Source organism: Nannobrachium achirus (assembly GCF_963921795.1).
Source record: "Nannobrachium achirus genome assembly, chromosome: 10".
Classification (NCBI taxonomy): Eukaryota; Metazoa; Chordata; class Actinopteri; order Myctophiformes; family Myctophidae; genus Nannobrachium; species Nannobrachium achirus.
In genome coordinates, this window is record NC_137819.1 from 60,661,878 (window position 1) to 60,685,090 (window position 23,213).

Sequence of the window (23,213 nt, forward strand, 5' to 3'; positions counted from 1 at the left end):
TAATTGTACGGCAGCACTTAACTCAGCCTCCAGGCAGAATCAAATACACTCCATTCCACCGTCAGCTGGCCCCATTCCAGCAGCAGCCAGCCATGTTTTATGGACTTTATGACTCATGAACGCTGTGTGGTAGCAGCCAGGCAGGCACTAAACCAACCCAGATCAGGTGGTAGCCAGGCAGGCACTAAATCAACCCACATCAGGTGGAAGAGGGAGAAAGGTAGAGAGAGAGAGAGAGAGAGAGGTACAAAGAGGAAAACAGAGCACCAGGCACATGCACACATAGACTTCAAAGGGGGCTTGAGCCCCTGCCCGTTTATCCATCTGTAAAAAAGTGCCCTCTCCAGACCATGGATGCAGTTTTTACAATGGTGAAAGAAATGCAACTTTCCATGCCATACCTGAAGGCAGCATTCGAGAGAATTGCCTTGTCCAAACTCTCCTGAACTTGAATGCAGCATTTTATATTGAAATAATTTAAATGTCTGTGTAGAAATCCCAGTATTGACATGATTATGCTTACTTCGGGGTGGTATCTAGCATTGAAAATAGCCGACCTCCAAGCTCACAACGCGTCGCGCTGCGACGCGTTGTGAGCTTGGAGGTCTGCAATTTTCTATATTTTCACAAAAAGGCCCCTAACTAATTCCCAGCCAAATTTGATTTTATCATCTTTTTTAGGAAGTCCCAGTCAGCCAGATCATCTTTCATCATCTTTTATCACATTCTGTTAACACCTGTGCAGAGGGAATAATTCAACAGATACAGATATTTGACTGCACAGGTGTTAACAGAATGTGATGGAATATGATCGAAAAGATGATGAAAGATGATCTGGCTGGCTGGGAGTACCAGGAAATTAGAATTGGCTGGGAATGAGTTTATTTCAGCTCCTGCCTCTCTAAAATTTTCTGTACGTCCCTGCAGAGCACAGATGATGTTGCGCATGAATCGGGTTGCACAAACAGAACACACCGTCATTGGATCCGACCGAGGCAGAATTAGAACCAACATGAAAGGAATGGAAAAAAATGAATCACACTTCAAAGGAGACCCTTGTTTGCTGCTCCACTCTGGGAGTCCATCTGTAGAGAAATGGCTTCAAAAAGAGGGAAGCAAATGAGTGTTTGTTTTGCTCAATGACCACACCATCTGCGCAATATTTACACTAATTGTCCTGGGTTCGTTTCAGGAAAAGCAGGCTTTCTGCTCTGAAGAGGTGAGAAATGTTTCTCCTCCTCGCCCACTGCTCTCTGGCGTGTCCTCTCTCTGTCTGAGCCTCACTCATCAAGTTATTCTTAGCATGACAAGGCACAGGCACGGCAGGGGGGCTCTGGCCCCAGAGGAAAGCAGCAACATTTGGAGACGGACTTCTTCAGTGAGCAAGAAAGGTATTTTTTTAAAGGGCCTGGCATGAAATTAGGGCTGAACAGTTAATCAGACAAATCAATCAATGTAATCGATTACTGTACAGTATATAGCTTGTCTCTTTGTCAGTCCTTCAGTCAGTACACATTTTTACAGTCTATTGGTTCCCTTGTCACTGTGACATCACTCTGACAGAGCACAGAGCACATTAATCAACATACCAGTAAGACTCCCTAATCGGGAGATAAGCGACCGTTGGTCGCTTATCTCCACAAATAGGCCAAAAGTTTGTTTTACCAATTATTACACTCTATGTGAACATTTACATCAACAAATCCCAAGTACTATGCAGAACGACCCATTTCAAGTTTTTAATGTACAACAATATTTAGAAAATAGGTCTACAAGCTGACAGTCCTCGTCCCTTATATTCCCATAGGTTATATGGAGATCTCAGTGTTTGTCAGTCCTTGTTCATTTATGCCCATATATGGACATCTCTATATCTACTGTAACAGTCCTTGTCCCTTTATGCCCATATATGGAGATCTCTTAACTGTAAATCCTTGTCCCTTTTATGCCCATATATGGATATTCCTGATGTCATCAGTATATGAACATATATGGGCTTTCTGATATGCCCATATATGGAGATCTCTTAACTGTAAGCCCTTGTCCCTTTTATGCCCATATATGGATATCCCTGATGTCATCCGTATATGCCCATATATGGGCTTTCTAATATGCCCATATATGGAGATCTCTGTATCTCCATATATGGGTATAAAAGGATACTTCAGGTCTGACATCAGGTTTGTTTATATTGGGTTGCTAGGTTTGACATCACAAACTCTATGGGCCATCTGACCTAGAAATCTATATTTGGGCATAGATGACTCATCGTGACCTCATCACACGTCGACCGCACGTGTGACGTGCGGTCGACCGCACGTGTGACCGACGGACGGCCGGTGGAGGTTTTCATACTAAACTGCGACCTTACGGTCGCAATCAGTTTTCACATCAATGTAAATGAGCCAGATTTAGCCATGAGCTAATTTTCATCTGTAGTCCCTGGGCAGGCTGTACAACAGTGAAGGTATGGCTATCCATACAAAACAATCAATACATACAATACAGTACAGTACAAAACAGTACAATAAAACATTAAGGGGACAACTTCCTTATAGCAAGTTGAGTGACTTCAGTGACAGATGGAGCAGATAGTTACCCATGAAAGTAGGTTTGACTTGCTTTAAGCCACCTCTAACGGTTGAAGCCGATAATAGTAAAATAGTAGTGACATCACATCATCATCAATGAAGGAGAAGGATCTTTAGATGTAATTATAATCGGCATATATGGAAATGCTCATATACGGGCATGTTCTGACATGCGAATTAATTACGTCCTTGTCCGTTCTATGCCCATATAGGGAGATCCTGTCTCAATGTTATCAATATTAATGGCATATCTGGGAATGCCCATATTTGGTAATGCCCATATATGGGCATATTCTGCCAATCTCAACAGGCACTGTTGAGATTTGGTAATTGGTCCGATATACATCACTGGCCCGATAGCCAAGAATAAAGGGTGAGGTCGCATGTCGCCCTGAGGCGTCTTACTAGTATAACTACAGTATGTTGTTTTAAATTTACAATTTAGGCATTTAGCAGACGCTCTTAATCCAGAGTGATTTACAGTAAGTTGTAACACAAGGTAGTAAATCAAATGCACAGAGATAGTAATCTAGGATCATAGGTAAACAGACACTAAGGCTTGCCCACCTGCCCCTGGCAGGTAAATAAAACTTTCAGGCAGGTGATGTTGGCTTTCAGGTTGCCCGACTCATTTGAGAGGGAACGCAACAGTCTATAAACACAACACGAGATATGTCTAAACACTTGAATGTGGCCAGCCCGCTCTGTCTGGTCTGGGGAATATAAAATAAGAGCACTGTTTACAGTACCTGCTATAATGTGCTGTTTCTACTGTTGCTACATTTAAATATTAAAAATCAAACCTCGGTTCGAAGTGAAGCGGTGAACTTTTATTCTATGTGTTCTAGAGCTATGAACTCTGTGATCTATACATTCTTCCAATTCTGAATGAACGAAGGATTTTATCTGGAGGGCCGAATTGTCATGTGAAGCTTGACCAATCCTCAAAGTATGGTCTCATTGGACATTTTTAATCATCCAATCATCAGACCGGGACGGACGTTACACACATATTCCGGATGTACGGGACAGATGAAACCTGTTCATTCTGGACTGGAATGACCATATATGGACATGAACGTGACACACAAAGCCACTCCTTGGAAGCGGCTTTCACCGCTTCAAAAATAGAAGAAACCATAGACATATTCAATCATAGCTATGCAGGTATTTGGTATTTGTATTTGGAGGTATTGAGGTATGAGTATGACATTTTATCGCACAGCCCCAGAAAGTAAAGAAATAAGTGTTAAATTGAGCGGTAATTAAAATCGTACCTATCATCTTATAATGGACGATTTACTTTTCGGGCAAGTTGGCATGACCTTTGGGCAAGTAGAACATGACCTATACTTGCCCGACGGGCAAGTGCCTCTGAGACCTTAGTGTCAACCCCTGGGTAAACCAATAACCTATCATCAGTCAACAAGGGGTCCTCAGAGTTACTACAGGGGGTCCTCCAAATCTTTGTGTGATAGAAACTTTTTTCTCCTTCTTTATATTAACCACTTGAATCCTAGCGTCCATATCCTGAGAACTTAAGCCAAAAACAGCAGATCTACAAGCTCACAACACCATGAGCTTGTAGATTGGCTATTTTCGGCAAAGACGTTTGGCGTAGAGGGGAAAAAGAGCAGACTAAGTAAAAAAGTGAAAGGTCAAGTTAAGTATTGACGGTTCAAGAGGTTAAATGCCCATCTGAAAACACAAATTGACATGAATCCAAAATGCAATGATGATTGTGCTGTCAAACAATGAAACGATATGGAATCTATAAGGAGGTTGTGGGGGTCCCTGCTTCATCTCTTTCTCAACTAAGGGGTCCTTGGCCTGAAAATGTTGAACATTGAAACTTTACAAACTATAGGATGCCAGCAAGGTCAACACATGAACCTGGAATCCATCTTATAACATCCTAGCTAAATTACATTTTAACCTTTGCATAAGCTTGAAAGGTCGTCCACGCTAGGGCAAGTTCCACGGCAAGTGCTAAGGACTAAGGTGGAGTCTGAAGAGGTGAGTCTTCAGATTATTGATACGATTCTCGGTTAATGGAGAAATCCAAAAAGTAAAGGTCGTTAATAGGGCATTCACGAATAGTGATTTCTAGTATTCTAATTATTCGACCTCAAAGTATTCGAATAGTCGAATATTCGACAGGACTGGCGAAACTGTCAAATATTAAGTAAGCAAGAGGCGATTGTGAAAATAGCCGATCTACATGCTCACAACGCCTTGCGTTGCGAGGCGTTGTGAGCACAGTATTTTGTATCCTCAATACGTATTGTTCTGTTTTTTATAATAATGTACTAATAAACCAAACTAAACTAAAGCCCCTCTACAGGGGAGCGCTCAGGCAAACAAACGGTCATAATAGCGCTCTGTAGTGTCAGTTCTTAGGTCGATTCATGGTGCTAACATCCCATTGTGAAGCTCTGATTACACGATTAGGTTATTAGCTTCGCTGCAACCTATTGAACTACTGTTTGGTGGAGTACAGTACAAAGCTGCTTTGTCCCAAACACAGCCCTCTAAATGAGAGCTGCCGTTGTTGCAGTGCCGCCTGCGTGAGGACAGCCGGTGTCAGGTAGAAACTGGAGAAAGGATTCCTTCTGACTGCTGTGCCCTTTAGCGACAGAGCAAGGTCAGCACTGAGCCAAACAGTGTTTCTCTACCATGGAGAAAACAGTTTCATTCAATTTGAGCTGTAGAGCTTATGTATTAGAGCAGGGGTCTTCAACAAGCTCTCAAGTTAACGCCTCGCGCTGCAAGGCGTTGAGAGCTTGTAGATCGGCTATTTTTGGCACATAGGTTTGGTGTAGAGGTAAAAAAAAAAAGAGCAGACAAAGTACAGAGTGAAAGGTCAAGTTAACTAAAAACACGATCGAACATAGACTGATGACAGTGCTGTCAAACAAGTCTATGAATCTATCTGTGAAATCGATGAAAATTGGCATGACGCATTCATACAATATGTAGAGGGGGTCCCTGCTTCATCTCTCTCTCAGCTAAGGGGTCCTTGGCCAGAAAACTTTGAAGTTATCACTATTTATCTGCTAACTTCAAGCACTTAACTCCAGAGGGGGTCCCTGCTTCATCTCTCTCTCAGCTAAGGGGTCCTTGGCCAGAAAACGTTGAAGTTATCACTATTTATCTACTAACCTCAAGCACTTTACTCCTCAAACTTTTTACTTCTCCTCCAAAAATGACTATTTGTTTGCAGAAAATCTGGCCTTGCAAAAATAATAATGTTCTGCATAAAACAACATTTCAGTGTTGTCCCTCTCTCTGCAGTGAGTACATAACATATTACAATAGTTGCAAAGCAAGTTCTCTCTCTTTCATTCTCTTTCCCTCCACAATAAGCTTGGTCATCACCTTTGAACGTCTTTCCATCAGCTAAGAAAGAATTCAAGTCTTCTTATCTACATAGTTCAGTAGTACATTACCTCATTGTCAATATTCCAAACAAGTCCATGACTAAACAGAATGTTTTTAACCCATTTAGAACGGGTACACAGTATGGTGTATTATTATTTTATGCTTTAACTATTGAAAAATAGCAGATATACAAGCTCACAGCGCGGCACCGAGTGCCGCGCTGCGAGCTTGTAGATCTGCTATTTTTTAAGTCGTGAAAATGTGTGCAAATCTTTGAATATAATTATGTATTTTTAAAGCGAACGTTTGTAACTCAAATTTTGCTTCTGGGTGGTCCCTGGAACTAGATATTTTGAGATGGGGGTCCGTGGCCAAATACATATAATTTTGGGGGTCCTTCACATGAAAAGATTTGAGCACCACTGACACAGTAGTCTCTCAAGAACAGACTAACTGAGCTCCAGTGAAAAGGACCTTTTCTTTGACGATGGCTAAGCCAGATTGCTGACATAGAAACATACTGTAGGTTTTTAAAAAAAAACTTAGAAGGATTCAAAAGATTATAGAATCGGGTCAAAATTCTAATTTTCAAGATTTTTCTAAAATAGGAGATCTACAAGCTCACAGCGTGGCACTCGGTGCCGCGCTGTGAGCTTGTATATCTGCTATTTTTCAATAGTTAAAGCATAAAATAATGATACACAAATAATGTGTGCCCGTTCTGAATGGGTTTTAATCATATGGAAGCAGTCCAATCAAGCCTTTATAATCAGTCATTTACCCATAAACCCTGCATCGCATCTAATCTGTTTCAGTTAATCATTAGAAGTAAACTTCTGACAGGCAATTAGTTAAGGGGGGGGGGCTGGGGGATAGCTCCATGTTAATGGAAGATAAGAAGCCATCAGTGAATGGCTCCATTGGTGTATGAACATGTAGTAGATGAGGACTTTGTGCTAATCTGAACTGACGGGTCCAGTAAGTGACTGTCTGTCTGTCAGTCTGACTTGAGGGAGCGGTGGGACATTCAGAAAGGAGGGGTTTTAAATGTCTTACGATTAACACTTAAAGGGGCACTCCACCACTTTTCAACCTATGTTCATATAATTGGTCCTCACTCAAAAATAGCTTTTCTATTTTTTTTTTCTTTTTTTGAGCGGTGGTCACACCGTCTCCATAGCGTGGCCGTGTGTGTAGGTATGTATGTTTGTTTGTATGTATGTATGTATGTATGTATGTATGTGGGTGGGTGGGTCTGTATGTAGCCTCAAGCCTGTGGTGTAGTACCTTTTCTGACCACACATGTTAAGGGAGGGGCGCTGTTGTTCAGGCCAGGCCAGAACAGGCAAGGCACACTCACACTCACACACACGCACGCACACACACACACACACACACACACACACGCGCGCGCGCACAGACTCCACCGCTCAGTTCACACGGGTGTGATTTTTTTCTCAAAGGAGGGCTGTGGGCAGGTCAGAAACCCATAGTCTTGTGACATCATCGATCTTATAGAAACTGCAGGCTTTCTATTCCTGAAAAGTTGCAATTTTAAAGTGGAAGCCATTGTTCTCGCGATAATAAAAATCTAAATATTTTTTTTCAAAAAAATTGATTAATTTTTTTTTTGGGAAAATGATGACGTCACAAGACGATGGATTGTGACGTCATCCTTTAAGTTGCAATCAATTAAATCTCTTTCAAGGTCCAAGATGCCATGGTCTCCATAGACTTCCATGTAATTCATAGTGCACGGATCGTGCACGACCATGCCTAGAGCATGCACCACGTGTGTGCAGCACGCTGTTCACAGCTTTCAAACAAAAAAAATCCACTTGGAAATCCGTTCAGGCATTCATGATATAGCAGCCATTATGTTTTCTTCAGTTGTAAACAAACATGGCTGCCATGTTTGATAGAATGGGTTGATATGGGGGTTAAACATGCAATTTCGCGATCACGAGCATGCCTATTACATTTCTGGGGGTCCAAAACAACATTTTTGAAATATTATTTTTTCTTCAAAAACGGCCCAAACTCGGGAAACTCGGGGTTAGCACAGGTAGGGTACCTATACAAACTCGGGAAACTCAGGGTTGGCAACAGAAGTGTTAAGGCAGAGAAGCCATACACATAAATAGGCCCCACTCGATGCATTCCTCAAGTCATAGAAATAGCAATAGTTTCTGTGCGTACCTGCATTTATACCGGTTTCCAGTTCATTTTCCCGTAGAGTCACTTGATTCGTGCGGCAGCAGTTATCAACCCTAAACAGTCCTATGCGTTTCCATTTTAAAATCTGCTGCCTCACCAATGAAGCAAAGCTATGGGACACTGAACCGGAACCAGAAACGCGTATGCCACCTTCAGGAAACCGGGACTACGAAATACCTATGTTTCTATGTCAGTGGTGCTCAAACTTTTTCATGTGAAGGACCCCCCAAAATGATATGTATTTGGCCACGGACCCCCATCTCAATATATTTAGTTCCAGGGACCCCCCCAGAAGCAAAGTTTTAGTTACAAATGTTCGCTTAGAAAATACATATATTCAAAGATTTGCACACATTTTCACGACTTTTCAAAAATAGCAGATCTACAAGCTTGCAGCACAGCACGCCATAGCTAAAGTATAAAATGATTAAGGCCCCTCCACCTTGGGCCCTAGTAACTCAGTCCCACTTTCCCCCCCCCTTGTGACGCCCCTGACAGAGTAGCTACAGTACAAAGTGATTCAAATGGTGTGAGAGCAGTAGGAAAATGAGACGGTAGCTGTCGTCTCTCCTTCATCAATTACTGTACAGTTCTTGGAGCCTCCAGGGTGAAGTTTATGTTCTTGGCAACCAGTAGTGTTGCATTTATCTCAGTTTATCTCTCACAGAGTCGGGTATATCAGAGGATACACCCGTAGGTTCAATAATATATCCTTTGCCAGATCTGATCGCTGTCATCTGCCATGTTACACTATAGATACAGTATGTACAGGAAAATGCTAACCAAGCTAAAGTTACTGACAGACATTGAACGTACCGCAGTGTACAGCAGGCCAGAAATATTTGCTGAACTCACTGCACCAGGCAGCGACCCACCTGACACTAGGGCAAACACTGAGAACAAAGGCCATGGAAAATGCAGTGCGACGCCATGGCAAGAGCCTGAGAGGGAATTCCACAAAAATCGACAGTTTCCAGCGTTCAGGCATTCATTCACCTGGGGAATGTGGAGATTCTCACAGGTTCTACCTGGTTCCAGTTAAAGGGATATTTCACTTTCAAAAAAACTTTTGGTAATTTTATCATCTAATCAGGCTTTTATGAACACCCTGAACAGTTTTTAATTCGCTTGATTGAATATTTAGATATTTGATGTAAATGTTACCAGGCCCTCCAGGCCCAGGGCCTCTCCCCACACACACCCATGGAACTTCAAACTTCATTTTAACCATGATAGATTCATTAAAAACACCCATTATTTTTTCTGGTGAGTCATACTACCCTCCTAATGTGAGCAGGCCGTGTTTTTTCGATATTTATTTTTTTTTTCTTTTTTTTTCATTTTCCCAAATAATTATTAAAAATAAATGAAAAAGGTTATCGAAAAAACACGGCCTGCTCACGTATTAGGAGGGTAGTATGAGTCACCAGGAAAAATAATGTGTGTTTTTAATGAATCTATCATGGTTAAAATGAAGTTTGAAGTTACAATGGGTGTGTATGTGGAGCGAGGCCCTTCCACTGCTCCCTGTTGAAAGTGGAATATCCCTTTAAGCCTGACCATCGCTATTTTGGGCAGTAGTTAAAATATTGTATTGACGATTACTCATCAAATGACATTTTTATTGACATTACCCCTTGTTTGTGCCCTTCTCTGTATCCTTTTAAAGACACTTGGAGCATAGATCTCTCCCCAAAACAGTTATATAAATATTTAATATTTTCTTATTTGTTTTGATTCCGGCGGGCGAGCGAGCAGACCTCTGACGTCACACTCAAGTCACTAAGTCGTTACGCTCATCTCAATACGTCGTCACGTTCACGTCACCATGACACAGCCATAACCATATAGGGAGTTATCAATGCAGCTACGCCCAAATATGAAGTGTGTTGTCCAACCTCAACGTGTCCTCATGGCATCAGGAGCTAACAAATCAGTCAGCTCCTATATATGGGCACAAAAGGCCCATATATGGGCATATACTGATGACATCAGGGATCCCCATATATGGGCACAAAAGGGGGCATGCTCATATATGGGCACATACTGAGGACATCAGGGATCTCCATATATGAGCATAAAAGGGACAAGGACTGACAGATACAGATATCCAAATATGGGCATATCAGTCAAATCGGCGGCGCAACGTAGGTGTGAGGGCCGCAAAGTGGCCCGAACTCTAGATGTGTGGGCCTGAACCTCAAGTTCATTTTAAATGAATGGAATCCATTCATTCAAAGCATTAAAAAACACCTCCACTATAAGAAAAGGTTGCGAGATTAGCAACCTATAACGAGCAATCGTTAGTTTGAAAAAGTATAGAATAAATTACATATTTTTTTTGACAGGAACTGAACACAGTACAGCAGTGGTTCTCAAAGTGGAATTCAGGGACTAGGTTCCTTTAGGGGGGTCTAAATCGACCCTTACAAGTCTGTAACTTTTACAGCGTACAAATGGAACCAAATGGACCCTAACGGGTCCATTTGGTTCCATTTGTACAATGTCAAAGTTAAGGGGAGACCTTCAAAGTTCAAAGTTTGAGAACCACTGCACTAAAGTAAGTGACATCATTAGCCAACAACAGCCACCTCTTTGACCTCCGTGAGTCTTCCTGGGTACTGGTTCTGGCTCTGGTACTGGTTCTGGGTCTTGGCCCGCCGGCCCGCGGCGGGAGACTTGTGGTGCGTGATGGTGACGATGTTGCAGGGCGCGGCCGGGTGGCCCAGGTGTCTCTGGGACCCGGGGGAGGACGACGACGAAGGGGGAAGGTGAGGGAGGAGGGAGAAACTTCGGGTACGACTAGAGGATGAAGAACCCTAGGGAGGAAGAGAGATGGAGAATTAGAGTGCAACGGGCACGGAGCACAGAACAGGTGAGTAGAGAGGGGGAGATAACTGAGTCAACGCCACAGTGAGTCATCCATCACGGAGACAGAAAACTCCAAACAAATAAAATGGGTCATTTATGAACCAGGTTGAATAAATAGCACATTGGAAAGTTTCCAGACAGCTGACCAGACTGTCAACAATGCAGGCATACAAACAAAATGGAGCCATGTGTCTGAACCAGTGACTGAATGAATGCTTTAGAAACTCACCATAAAGGCAATTCCTATCAATAGGACGTGAAAAATCTGTCTTAAGGCCCATTCCCACAGGGACAGATAAACAGATAAAAAGATTCAAGTGGATGGTAAGATACAGATAAAAAAAATATCTGTTACAGATGGGGGTTTGGCCAGCCGCTCGGTAGCTCAGTAAAGCCCCTATCAGAGTCGGTACCGCGGTACAGAGCTATCCACCGCGGTGTAGTCTTTTTGAGTCATAAAACTACAACGTTACGTCATTCCTCGCGGTGAAGAGCTTTCCACCGCGAGTCCCGACACATCTCTCTGTTTTTACTATCAGACAGATAGGCTCTTCACCCCGTTCACTGATTGGTCGATCTAGACCAGTCAGTCACGGTGAATAGGACTTCACCGGCCTATTCACCGTGACTGACTATGATGGCCTTCACTTATTTCTGACTTGAGGTGGAAAGCTTTCCACCTAAAATTTGCGGTGGATAGCTCTTCACCTTGGACTCTGATAGGGGCTTAAGTAGAGCACGGTGGCCACTATCACCAAGGTTCGCCTGGTCCGGGTTCACCTCCCACTCAGGGGAGATGACTACTAGAGTCAACATGTCTCGGCGCATGCGCACTAACACTCTCCCTGCGCGTCAAGGGTGCGACGCCGTCGGGGTGAGAACGGGTTGCCATATATGGGCATATCGACCACGCCACTCTGACTCAGACATATAGGCCTACCCGATACACCCATTTATGCAATATGCAAGGTAAGGGTATAATAATGGGGGATCTCCATATATGGGCAAAAAAGGGACAAGGAGGACTGGCAAATACAGAGATCTCCATATATGGGCATAAAAGCACAAAGGTAGACAGACAGATGCAGATAGCTCCATATATGGACACAAATGAGACAGACAGACGGGTACAACGGGTACTCTGACAAAGCCCCAAACACTATGATTCAGACAATATCGGTCGGATCGGTAGAGCAACGTAGGTGTGAAGGCTGCGTAGTGGCCCAAACCTGTACTTTATATACAGTATAACACTTCCCAATGCATTCTACTATAGGCTACTCAAGAGCTAAGTCTACAAAGTTGCCATTTAAAACTTTTTTAAACCAGGTCTTTTATTTCTGCTTATGCCTGTAATGGTTTTAGCCTCTTCGTCTCAGAGCTTTGGTAGTCCACAATCACTGAAGTGTTTCCAGTGCTTTTAATACATAAAGCCAGTGTATTTACACACAGTACGCTGGCTGGCTGCAGCATCAGACAGAATCTCAATTTCCTTTTCTATCCTCCCACTCTCTCTGTACACTCCAAAGCTGGGGGGAATGGCATGAAAATGTTATCATGCTATTTATAGTTCAAATATTGATATTCAATGTCTGCATTCATTTTGTTCTGTCTTTATTTACTGGCCTGTGAATCATAACGCTTTAAAAGGGTAAGTGAAAGACAGAGAGGATGACTAGGGTGAATTGGATGATTAGAATAATAGATAAGAATAATTACGGTAGATAAGAAAATAGGAATCTTAAATATGTAGATATGTTTTTGTTATCATCCTACTGTATATTAAAATCGCCTAGTGCATTTACATCCAAAGTATGCACAAATAACAACACATGCCAAGGGGAATCCAACTCGCTACGTACACTTTGATTACGCAACATTTTCGACCGGAAGGGCGAAGGAAGTGCTACAGCAGGGGTCTTCAACAGGGGGTCTGGGACCCCTAGGGGGTCCTCAGAGCTACTACAGGGGGGCCACCAAATCTTTGTGTGATAGGATCATGTTTTTTACATTAACTGTGAACCCTAGCATCCCTATTCTCAGTGGAACAAAAAATTGCAGATCTACAAGCTTACAACGCCTCGCGCTGCAAGGCGTTGTAAGCTTATAGATCGGCTATGTTTCGCAAAGAGGTTTGTAGAGGGAAAAGAAGAGCAGACTAAAGTATTTGACGGTTCCAGTGGTTAAATGTTTGAAAATACACATTAGCCTACTCCTTGAACATGATGACAGTGCTGTCAAACAAAAGCTGTCTAAGAAATCTATGACATTTTTTTATCTGCAACACAATTTTATACAATATGTAGTGGGGGTCCCTGATTCATCGCTCTCTCAGTTAAGGGGTCCTTGGCCTGAAAACGTTGAAGACCCCTGTGCACTGATAGATAGATAGATAGATAGATAGATAGATAGATAGATAGATAGATAGATAGATAGATAGATAGATAGATAGATAGATAGATAGCTTTATTATCCCACGGGGGAGATTCAGTTGCCCAGAGGCAGCACAGCAGTTAAGGTTACAAGTTACAGAGAAGTAAGAAAAAGAAAAAAGAGTACTGTAGTGTACAGTCCAAAGAGCAAGCACAAAAAAAGATAAATAAAACATAAAGTGTCGAAAGCTATTGCAAAAAAAAGAAGAAGAATATATACATAAAATGACCACGAAACATTCAACGCTCATAAGTGACACGTCACACACACAAAAAAGCTATACTCAAAGCATAACTTAACAAACAGTGCCAAAAAAAAAGAGAAAAAAAAGTGCACATAACAGTCACTGCTAGTCAATGCAGTCATGCAACACAAGTATTACACCGCCATATCAACACTGCAATAGTACAAAGTACAACCAACACAACCCAATAGTGCAGGGCCAGAAAATAAGTGACCAAAGTCAGTGCAAGTAAGTCAAGAATATATATATATATATATATATATATATATATATATATATATATATATATATATATATATGTTTTCTTTTTTTCCTTTTTTAAGCATTAATGGGAGCCACAGCAAGACGCCACAGCAACCCTCTCAGGGAAAAGTACGTTAGAGGTCAGAGTCAGTACAACTTTTGTTCCAGTAGTGCAAGGTAACAGTTGTCCTAGGTAATCCTATTAGGCCGAGGCAAGCGACCATCATGAGTCTCGTTGTATTGCTTGAGAGCGACCGGCACAAAGGATGCCAAATACGTCACACCACGCCCAGTTAGACAGTCGCAGTGATCTTGTCCAGTATAAGGCGGCCCTACACTTCCACAGCATTCCAGATGTGATTCAGCAGAACACCCCAAAGCCCATGGCAGGACTCCCACGGCACACAACCCTTTCACTGCTATGTTGCTGACAGAACCCTCGCTAAAAGCCCCCAGGACAAAAATCCACTCGTCCTAGAGAATTCACCCTCCTGGGCTGGCCCTCAAACTGTGGAATAAACTCCCTGTCGCACTTAGAACAACAGACTCACTCCCTAGCTTTCGCCGTGGCCTGAAGACTCACCTCTTCAGACTCCACCTTAGCCCATAGCACTTACCTCACCTACCCTCAATGACCATACATGAATGCTAGATAGCATTTTTAGGTTTTATATAAAGTTTTTACTGAATGGGTGCTTGGTCTACACGTTCTTTTTTTTCCCTAGATAATATTTCTATGCGTTTGATGTATTGATGTTGATGTATTGATGTCTTTATTAACTTGCTTATTGTATTGCTTATTGTAAGTCGCTCTGGATTAAGAGCGTCTGCTAAATGCTTAAATTGTAATTTGTAAATTGCCTACAAACGCGTACGTAGCGTGCTTTTGTATTGCTGACTTTTTCACTCTGCAGACCCACACCACACATCATGCACACGGACACACACTCCACAATTTAAATGAAATAACCTTCTAAATATGTACATCCATAACCCACAACATATAGCACATTTTTGTCTTCACTTTCACGTTGCCTGTGCCTTTGCACGCGTCTACTGCCGCCTTGTGGAATGTGGCCAGTGGCAGACTATGTCAAGCACGTGTTATGCACGCACGTCCGTGCACGCACCGCACACGCATGGCCGACCATGTCAATACCATATTAAATGTGTTGACCAATTAATTCATAACTCGATGTACGTCTACTGTATGTACAAAAGTATACATATATATATATATATATATATATATATATATATATACGATACGTTATATCTCACACCGGAGAGGAAAATTATGTTTTTGTTTTATTATCTAGCCCAGTTATTATCCAAGGCAGTGTCACAGAGATAAGCCTTTCTGACACCAATAAAGGCCCTTTTCCACCGGCAGCGACAACGGTGACGATAGCCATAAAATATCACAGCGATAATTATGCCTTCACATTGATGTCCGATAAAGTTATCGGACATCAATGTGAAGAGGCGCCAATTAACAGCCGCTCGCGCAGAGCGCACCTCAAGCTGTTTGTCAGAGACCCAGTTCCATATCACTGTGATCTTTTTTTTTTTTTTTTTTTTTTTTTATCCCACGATTTTTGTAACCCATTTTTTCACCCGGTGCCAATTGCCTAAGCTGTGATCCTGGGCTCTACTCTCCCTCTGCCAACCTGGGGAGGGCCCCGAACTGAGCTCATGCTTCCTTCAATGCATGAGAAGTGAGCAGGCCGCTTCTTATCACCTGACAGGGGGAGCTTCCCCGGTTGGACGTAGCGCGTGGAAGGAACACGTTATTCCAACCAGTTCCATTCCCCTCCATCAGGCGCCCCGGCGGGCCAGGGGGAGGCTTTATAGACAACATGCCTGGCCACGCCCCCTACTTCCGACCGGAAGCCCTTTTTTGGGCTTGATCGTAGCGCGATTTCCTGTTTACGTTCATCTGAATCTGATTCTCCTCTTAACTAACGTAGCCAACTGCAATGGGAATATTAGCCTATTACTACACATGATAAAGAATGACCTTTTCCACCCTTAAAATGGACAAAACACGTTTGAAAACTATGCTTTACACATGCCACAAGACACTCGACCCAAACACAGGCATTGTCATCTTCTGAATGTTCCTAAATCAGCCACAATAAGCCCACTATGCCATCCTTTAAACAGACGTTTTTTTTTTTGCAACCAAGCTAATCTAGGCTAACAGATTACATCACGGATTCATTAAAACTGGAGCAAATGATCTAATTCCATTGTCGTTTTTCAGTCTAACCCCTAGCTACAGGACCATGACATCTTTGGTGGTTTTAATACATTGGCCGATTTTATGTATATATTTTTGATATCAAGCCTGCTCCTCTGTCTGGTCACAGGGCTAAGCAGCAGACATTAGCACCCTAATAAACACATCAACCTTATCTCAAATGATCTCATCACAGCCTCGTGTTGTCACATAAGCCTTGCCTAATGGGGAATGTAAAGGTTGGCATGTTTAATCCACTCTGCGATTTTATATGATTTTTTGAATGCCAAGTTTCCTCCTCCCTCCTGCTGCTAGCTACTGGCTACACACAGCTAACACAGTGGCAGACACACCACGCTGATTTTTGTTAATAAAACTTACACCTGATGCTCCCCTGATGACTGGCGAGTTGCAGTGTAGCCCTCTGCAGATGGAAAATGGCCAAAATGTATTTTTTAATCACTCACAGACGACATAGGAGCACTGTGTTCCTTTCACACTCTGCTGTTGTGCTGCACTGGGAAATGTAAACAAAAACTTTTCCCTTCAGAACGCTGGTTGATCATGTCAAACGTCATCTTCTCCATTCTCCACTCTTCTGGGATGTCACCATGAAGTCACAGTTGGCTTGTGTTGTGTGATATGCATTAATGTTTTTACAAATAGGCCTGTCAACAACTCAACGCACTCCAGAATAGACATAATACACATTAGCCCACCTATTATGTGCATCCTATGCCGTGTTCATTTCACTATATCACTGTAAATCATCGATTTAATCCTAATCAAGGCAATATAAATATCCATTCATATTTAATGCTCATTTAATCATTAAATCCTAAACTGTCACGTCAAAACAATGAATACATTTGGCTTTAATAGATACAAAAACAAACTGGATTAATTGAAAATGACAAGTGTTTAAAAGCATTCCTTCAAAGCATCATTGGGAACATTCCTTATCTCAATAACACAATATACAGTACAACATTTGAAACCCTCAACAGTTTAAAAAAAAGGCATGGACAAGTCAAAGAAAAGTGTGTATAAATATTTTATTGCAATAAATATGATGAGGAGATCTCGACCCTCACATCTGGCTTCATTGGTCCTGCATGGACGTACAGTACAGGTCTGAAAGACAGAAAACAATTGCATTCACAGATACAACACAACAGCGAAGAGCTTTTATTTCAATTATAATCAATGTTGTGTTGTCACAAGTGAAAATAACTTTTACTTAGTTGTAACAAGAGTAGTAGTCACCATACAGTAAAAGATCGTAGCTAACAATGCTAATTAGCTAGCATGAGAGTTTTACCTTGTTGTTGTAGCTGACAGCTGGAAAAAAAAACCTCCGTTGGTTTAACCCTTTCAGTTCATTGTCATAATCTTTTACTGCAGCGCTGGGCAGTGTTGCCAAAATTTGTGAGAGAAATAAGCCAAACAAGCCAACTCTTGCAATATAAATAAGCAAAAAAAACAAGATAGTTTAGGTAAATAAATTGACTTGGCAACACGTTTATATGCATGCCTGACAGAGAGAACCCGGAAGTTCACTTTCGACTTGGGGGCGGGGCGTCCCTCCTGCAATCGGCCAGGAATCTTGTCTATAGAGACCAGGATTACTGCATGTTTTTGTGAGGGTATCTACCCTAGGAGACACGGGGAGAACATGCAAACTCCACACAGAAAGGCCCTTTTGCCAACCCCACCTAGGGTGTGGGCACTGATGACGCGGAGGAGGGAACACGCCCCCAGCACCCACAGTGTCCCCCGGCGGGAATCGAACCCAGGACCTTCTAGCTGTGAGGCGACAGCACTACTGACTGCGCCACCGTGCCCCCTTATATCACTGTGATCTTAACCACATCGTTGTTGATCCTAACGATGTAGTTGTCGGCTATCGTTGTCTGTATCGGTGTTGAGTGGATGCTGCCGATCCACTTCAATTGAAAACCCACTTTTTTAAATCGTTATCATCATCGTTATCGCTGCCAGTGGAAAAGGGCCTTTAGTCTGGTCACGAGTAGAGTACACACAGACAGAAAACAAAAATCAAATCGATGAAACAATTGTCTCCCTCCCACCGCTCTGCTCGCTGACAGAGAAACACCCAGGTTACTGTTTTAGAACACTCTTCCTTTCCCTGTGGCTTCAAATGAAAAATGCTAGAGCAGGATAACAAAACAAAAAAAACAGGATAGTGCTGCATCTAACTGTGGCCCTATCCAGACGACAACGTATTTTTAATCCCCGGGGGGGTAAAGCCACGAACGCCCATGGGTGTCCACATGCAGACGCATGCAAACGGAGGACTAGCCGAATAGTTTCCAAAACTCCGGCTGCAGAGCATTTTTGTTACCCGGGCGTATTTCTTTTACAATGTGGACACCGTAAACGGAGAAGTGCTTGCATGCTTACGTCACCTTGTGCTCCTCGCCTCCTCCTCCTGTCCTTGCTATGAGAGAATCCCGTGGCAGCATGGTGCTCTCTGTAGAATATCCCTATTTATCAGCGCATTCACGACATGTTAAGCTCGGCTGTCTTGTTAGGGATGGAGCCCTAATGATTTATGAATGATTGTTTAATGATAGGCTATTTGTTACTCTTGTCAAATGTCATCTTCATAGATGGTGGTCACTGGTCAGCCACGAACTCACAGTTGCAAAAGATACCAGTTATGTTCTGAATTTGTTCATATAGCTTTCCACCGGCTCAATAAGCTGGATCGATCAGGTGCTCATTATCAATAACGAGATGCAGCCCTCGATCATCTTGTTAAAGGAGCATATCTGACGCGACGCGCTGCCTCTTCTCTTTGTCAAAGTTTGGATATCAAATGCCAATATCAAATGATTTCAAGCATAATGGAGACATACGCATGAATGCAGGCATTACTCCAGTCCATTCTCATCAGTTGTCTGACGCTTTGAAGGTGAGAATATGTTGATTATTCACGGCATGTGCCTCCTTTTAAATTATTTCCACGATCAGCGCAAGCTAAAACAAAAGTCCGTCTGAGAGAGCGCACCACTCTCTCTCTCAATACCAAGTGATGCTTGCTTGACCACGAAGTGATTGATAGAGTTACATTCGTTTAACACAGAGAGAGAGAGAGAGAGAGAGAGAGAGAGAGAGAGAGCGAGCGCACCACACTCGACGATTCCTCTCCCCTCTCCTGCTCTAGAAATAGTTAAATGAATGTTTAAATAGCAATTGTGCATGTTAAAGTGTGAAGATTGTGAAACTTGGATAGATAGCCTATAGATAGATAGCTGCTGCAATGATTGCATGAGAGCAGGGGGACGCGCCACCCGCTTCGGTGACGCACAGACAGGGATTTATAGCGTTTTTATAATACCATGTGGACACACATATTTTTCTACACGGGCCCGTGTGGAGGCGTAGAGGTTTCAAAACGAGTCAGAAACCCCCGGGGATTTTTTTATGTATAGACAGGGCCTGAGATGCCCTGTTAGCAGTGGGAAAACACCCACTGACACTCGATTAACATTTCTCATGCTTTAATGGAAGAAGATTGCTCATAACTGGTGCTTTTGCTGGGTCATACTGACAATAGTCTCGCGTGGCCAGACTGTTGACTCCCACAATTTGCAAATCGATTTGTCACTGTCGGGCAGAAACCTCGTATCTCCAAGTTTCAAATTTGAAATTTATTTCGCAAAGTAAGGCCATGGCTACACGGAGCTGGATATTTCTGAATCTAGACATTTTTTTGTGCTGTTGGGGCTTGCAGCCACATGAAGCTGGATATTTCGGCCGCAAAGCTGGATATTTTTTAAACCGGATAAATAAGTGGAGAGATTGAAAAATATCCGATTCACTGGATCCGTGTAGACATGGTAACCGGATATCTCTGAAGACTTTACTGTGTGTGTGCTTGTTAGACCTAGATATCTCTGTCGTGTGGACCTAGATATTTTTCTATGTGGATATCTGAAAAACCGGGATATATGAAATATCCAGCTCCGTGTGGACCTAGATATTTTTCTATGTGGATATCTGAAAAACAGGGATATATGAAATATCCAGCTCCGTGTGGACCTAGATATTTTTCTATGTGGATATCTGAAAAACCGGGATATATGAAATATCCAGCTCCGTGTGGACCTAGATATTTTTCTATGTGGATATCTGAAAAACCGGGATATATGAAAAATCCAGCTCTGTGTAGCCATGGCCTAAAGCTTCATCATACAAGGCCGTCGCACAAAAGTAGTGAAAACAACTGTTCTACAAGCACACAACGCCTCGCGGTGCGAGGCGTTGTGTGCTTGTAGATCGGCTGTTTTCACTAGTTTAAATTATTTTTTAAATGATAAATACAAAACAAACAGTTTATTATCATACCTCCAGACAAGGTCCCCCTATGGGATATCGGCGCCATCTGGCGGCGCAACAGAGTAAAACTCATATCCTCCCATACGAAAAATGTCATTTGTCGGAAGGGCTGTCAATCACAAAACGAGGGCACCGCCCCCGAGTGTATATAAGCCCTGTGGGCTATCATAACTTCCTCTTTCCGCACCTCTGCCTTGCAACTAGAGTGTCGCGAACTCAGCCATATAGTAATTAAATTCTGTAAAGTTTAGCCTATAGCGACGGCTAGGAAGTCGGCCACTGGCCTTTATAGAATCCCTCCTGTACGTTTCTCTTCTATCTTCTCTCTACAGTTCGTGGTTTTCTCTTCGTTTGTCTTTGAGTCTTTACCTTCTTCTCTGTACGCTCTGCCACGTGTTTCCCTGCCCTAGCTTAGCTTCGCCTAGCTTCGGTTAGCTTCACGATGGCGGCTCGTCGGCCCACGGTTAGCAGCCTGCTAGCCAGGGTCCCTAAGAAGTGCGGCCTTCCCAGCTGCAAAGGACTCATCGCCAATGAAGACACCCACCCGTTCTGCATTGTCTGCATGGGGGTAGGACACGCCTTGGCCTCTCTGTCCCCTCCGGCCCCGGCCACGGGGGTGAACTGTGCTGAATGCCTCCAGTACGACGTTCCAGCCCTCGAGGCCCGATGTGAGATCGCTGCCGCAGGCTACGGCCTTCACACCACGGTCTCTGCCGGAACCCTCCCAGACACCTCTCCTCGTGTGCCGGACAGCGCTGTACGCCACAGCGCTGCTTCTCGCCACGTGGTTAGGCCTCCAGCGGCCTTGCCCTCAGCTAGCTTCGGTAGCCCCGATGCTAGCGGGCCTGCTACTGCTGCTCCCCCTACTGTTTCTCCGACTGGCTCGACTGGTGCCGTGCCCAAGAAGAGAACATGCAAGACCGCCCACGTTGCTCCACCGCCAGCTGCAACCTTGGCCGTCCCTTTCAAGGAATTCCACCCGCTAATCGTCGGTGACATTCCCCTCTCCTTCTCCGTCCCCCAGCTCCGGGCCATGCGGCCACCTAGCCCCGTCTCCTGGCATGCTAGCGACGGTGACGAACCGGAGCCAGAGGACTACGACATGTCCGAGGTGGACTCGGAGGGTGAGTACTCGGAAGAAGACGAGTCCACGCTTCCCTCCGGTCAGGGCGGAGGCGCGGCCGGGTCGGTTCCTCACGCCGAGGTTCCTACCTCCGCCGCGTCCTCCCCAGCCCCTTCTGCCTCTCTCCCCCCTTCCATGCCGGCTGGGGCGAGAGGGGCAGAGGCACAAGACCCAGACTCTATCCCCATGGACGAGCTCTCGGTGCTGGAACGTGCTACCATCCGCTGCGGCCTGGAGCTGCCGCTCGGAGGCGCGCCACTCGGACCACGGGCTAGGGTTCCTATCCTAGGCCAGGATTTGGAACCTTCCCCCCCGCAACGCATGGTTAAGCTCCCACTAGTCCCAGGTTTTGCAGAAGCCCTGCATTCGACCTGGACTACGCACAAGGACCCCCCCAAGCTCCCCTTCTTGGTCGACTGCCGCGACGCAGAGAAGGCGGGAATCCCCTTGTGCCCTCCCATGGACAAACTGATGGCTCAGTCCCTCATCGGGAGCCTCAAGCCAGCTCATGAGCGGACCGGTCCTGGAGGCCGCAATCCCTTCAACTTGTCCGTGGGGAAGAAGCCTCCTGGTTTTGCCATCGCCTACGACGACAAGCAGTCGTCCAGGGTCAGGAACTCTTACAGAGCCTCCGCGCTGGCGGCCAGGACGATGAACGCCACCCAGCTGCTGCTCTCCTCCACCAGGCGCCTCCTTAGCGAGATGCGGGAGGTGCCTAACGATACGGTGGAGGAGGTGGACAAGTCGCTGCGCATGCTGATGGACCTGAATGTCCACGCCATCGAGTGGCTTGGACACGGTATGGATTACTGCATCCAGGCGGAACGTGCCAGGTGGCTTGAAAAGGTAAAGTGTCCTGGCAGTTCCGGAGAGGAGACCGAGAAGGTCCTGCAAGACCTCCCCGGCCACCCTAACTCCCTCATGGGCGGTGGACTGGAGCTTCTCCGCCAGGAGGTGGCGGATAAGAAGATCACTCTGGAACTCCTGGAGGCCACGACGGACCCCCAGGCACCCAGAAAGGAGAAGAGGCAGGGACGAAGCAAGGCCCCTGGTCAGGCTGACAGGGGGCGCTCTGCATCCAAGCAGGGGAAATCCAACAATCCCCCTAGGACCCCCTCCTCCTCCTCCGCGGGACCCCCTCGCACTACAGCGGGGGCTCCTACCCGCTCTCAATCCCGCCACCCTCCCAGGCACGGGATACCGGCCAGCTCCCACAAGGCCCGTGGGAAGCCGCCGCGAAAGTGACACTGGACTCTGGCGGGGTCCCGCTGATCATTCAGGGGACCCCCCCTCTCAAGCGCAAACGAGTGAACAATATGAACAATTTTTCTCATGCCAAGAAAATAATGTTGTTGTCTCCTCCTCTGTGCTCTCCTCCAGTGCCTGTATTAAAGTGTGTGTTGACAAAACAATGCCTGTTTCTTTCAAACCCACCTGCTCTAGTACAGACGACCCCATTTTGCATGAATTTAGCCAGTGTAGAGAAGTCCAGGCTGGAATTTC

General features: G+C 44.4%; 1 protein-coding gene across 1 annotated transcript in view; it reads right to left on the reverse strand.

Annotated features, from left to right (window-relative positions):
• osbpl10a (oxysterol binding protein-like 10a) overlaps positions 1-23,213 on the reverse strand; it is a gene marked incomplete at its 5' end in the record, with an annotated part of 278,334 nt that overhangs the window by 146,704 nt on the left and 108,417 nt on the right. The window contains one exon of the mRNA XM_080735634.1: positions 10,781-11,008. Within this exon, the coding sequence (XP_080591760.1) occupies positions 10,781-11,008 (228 nt within the window). The remainder of the gene's footprint in view (positions 1-10,780; positions 11,009-23,213) is intronic.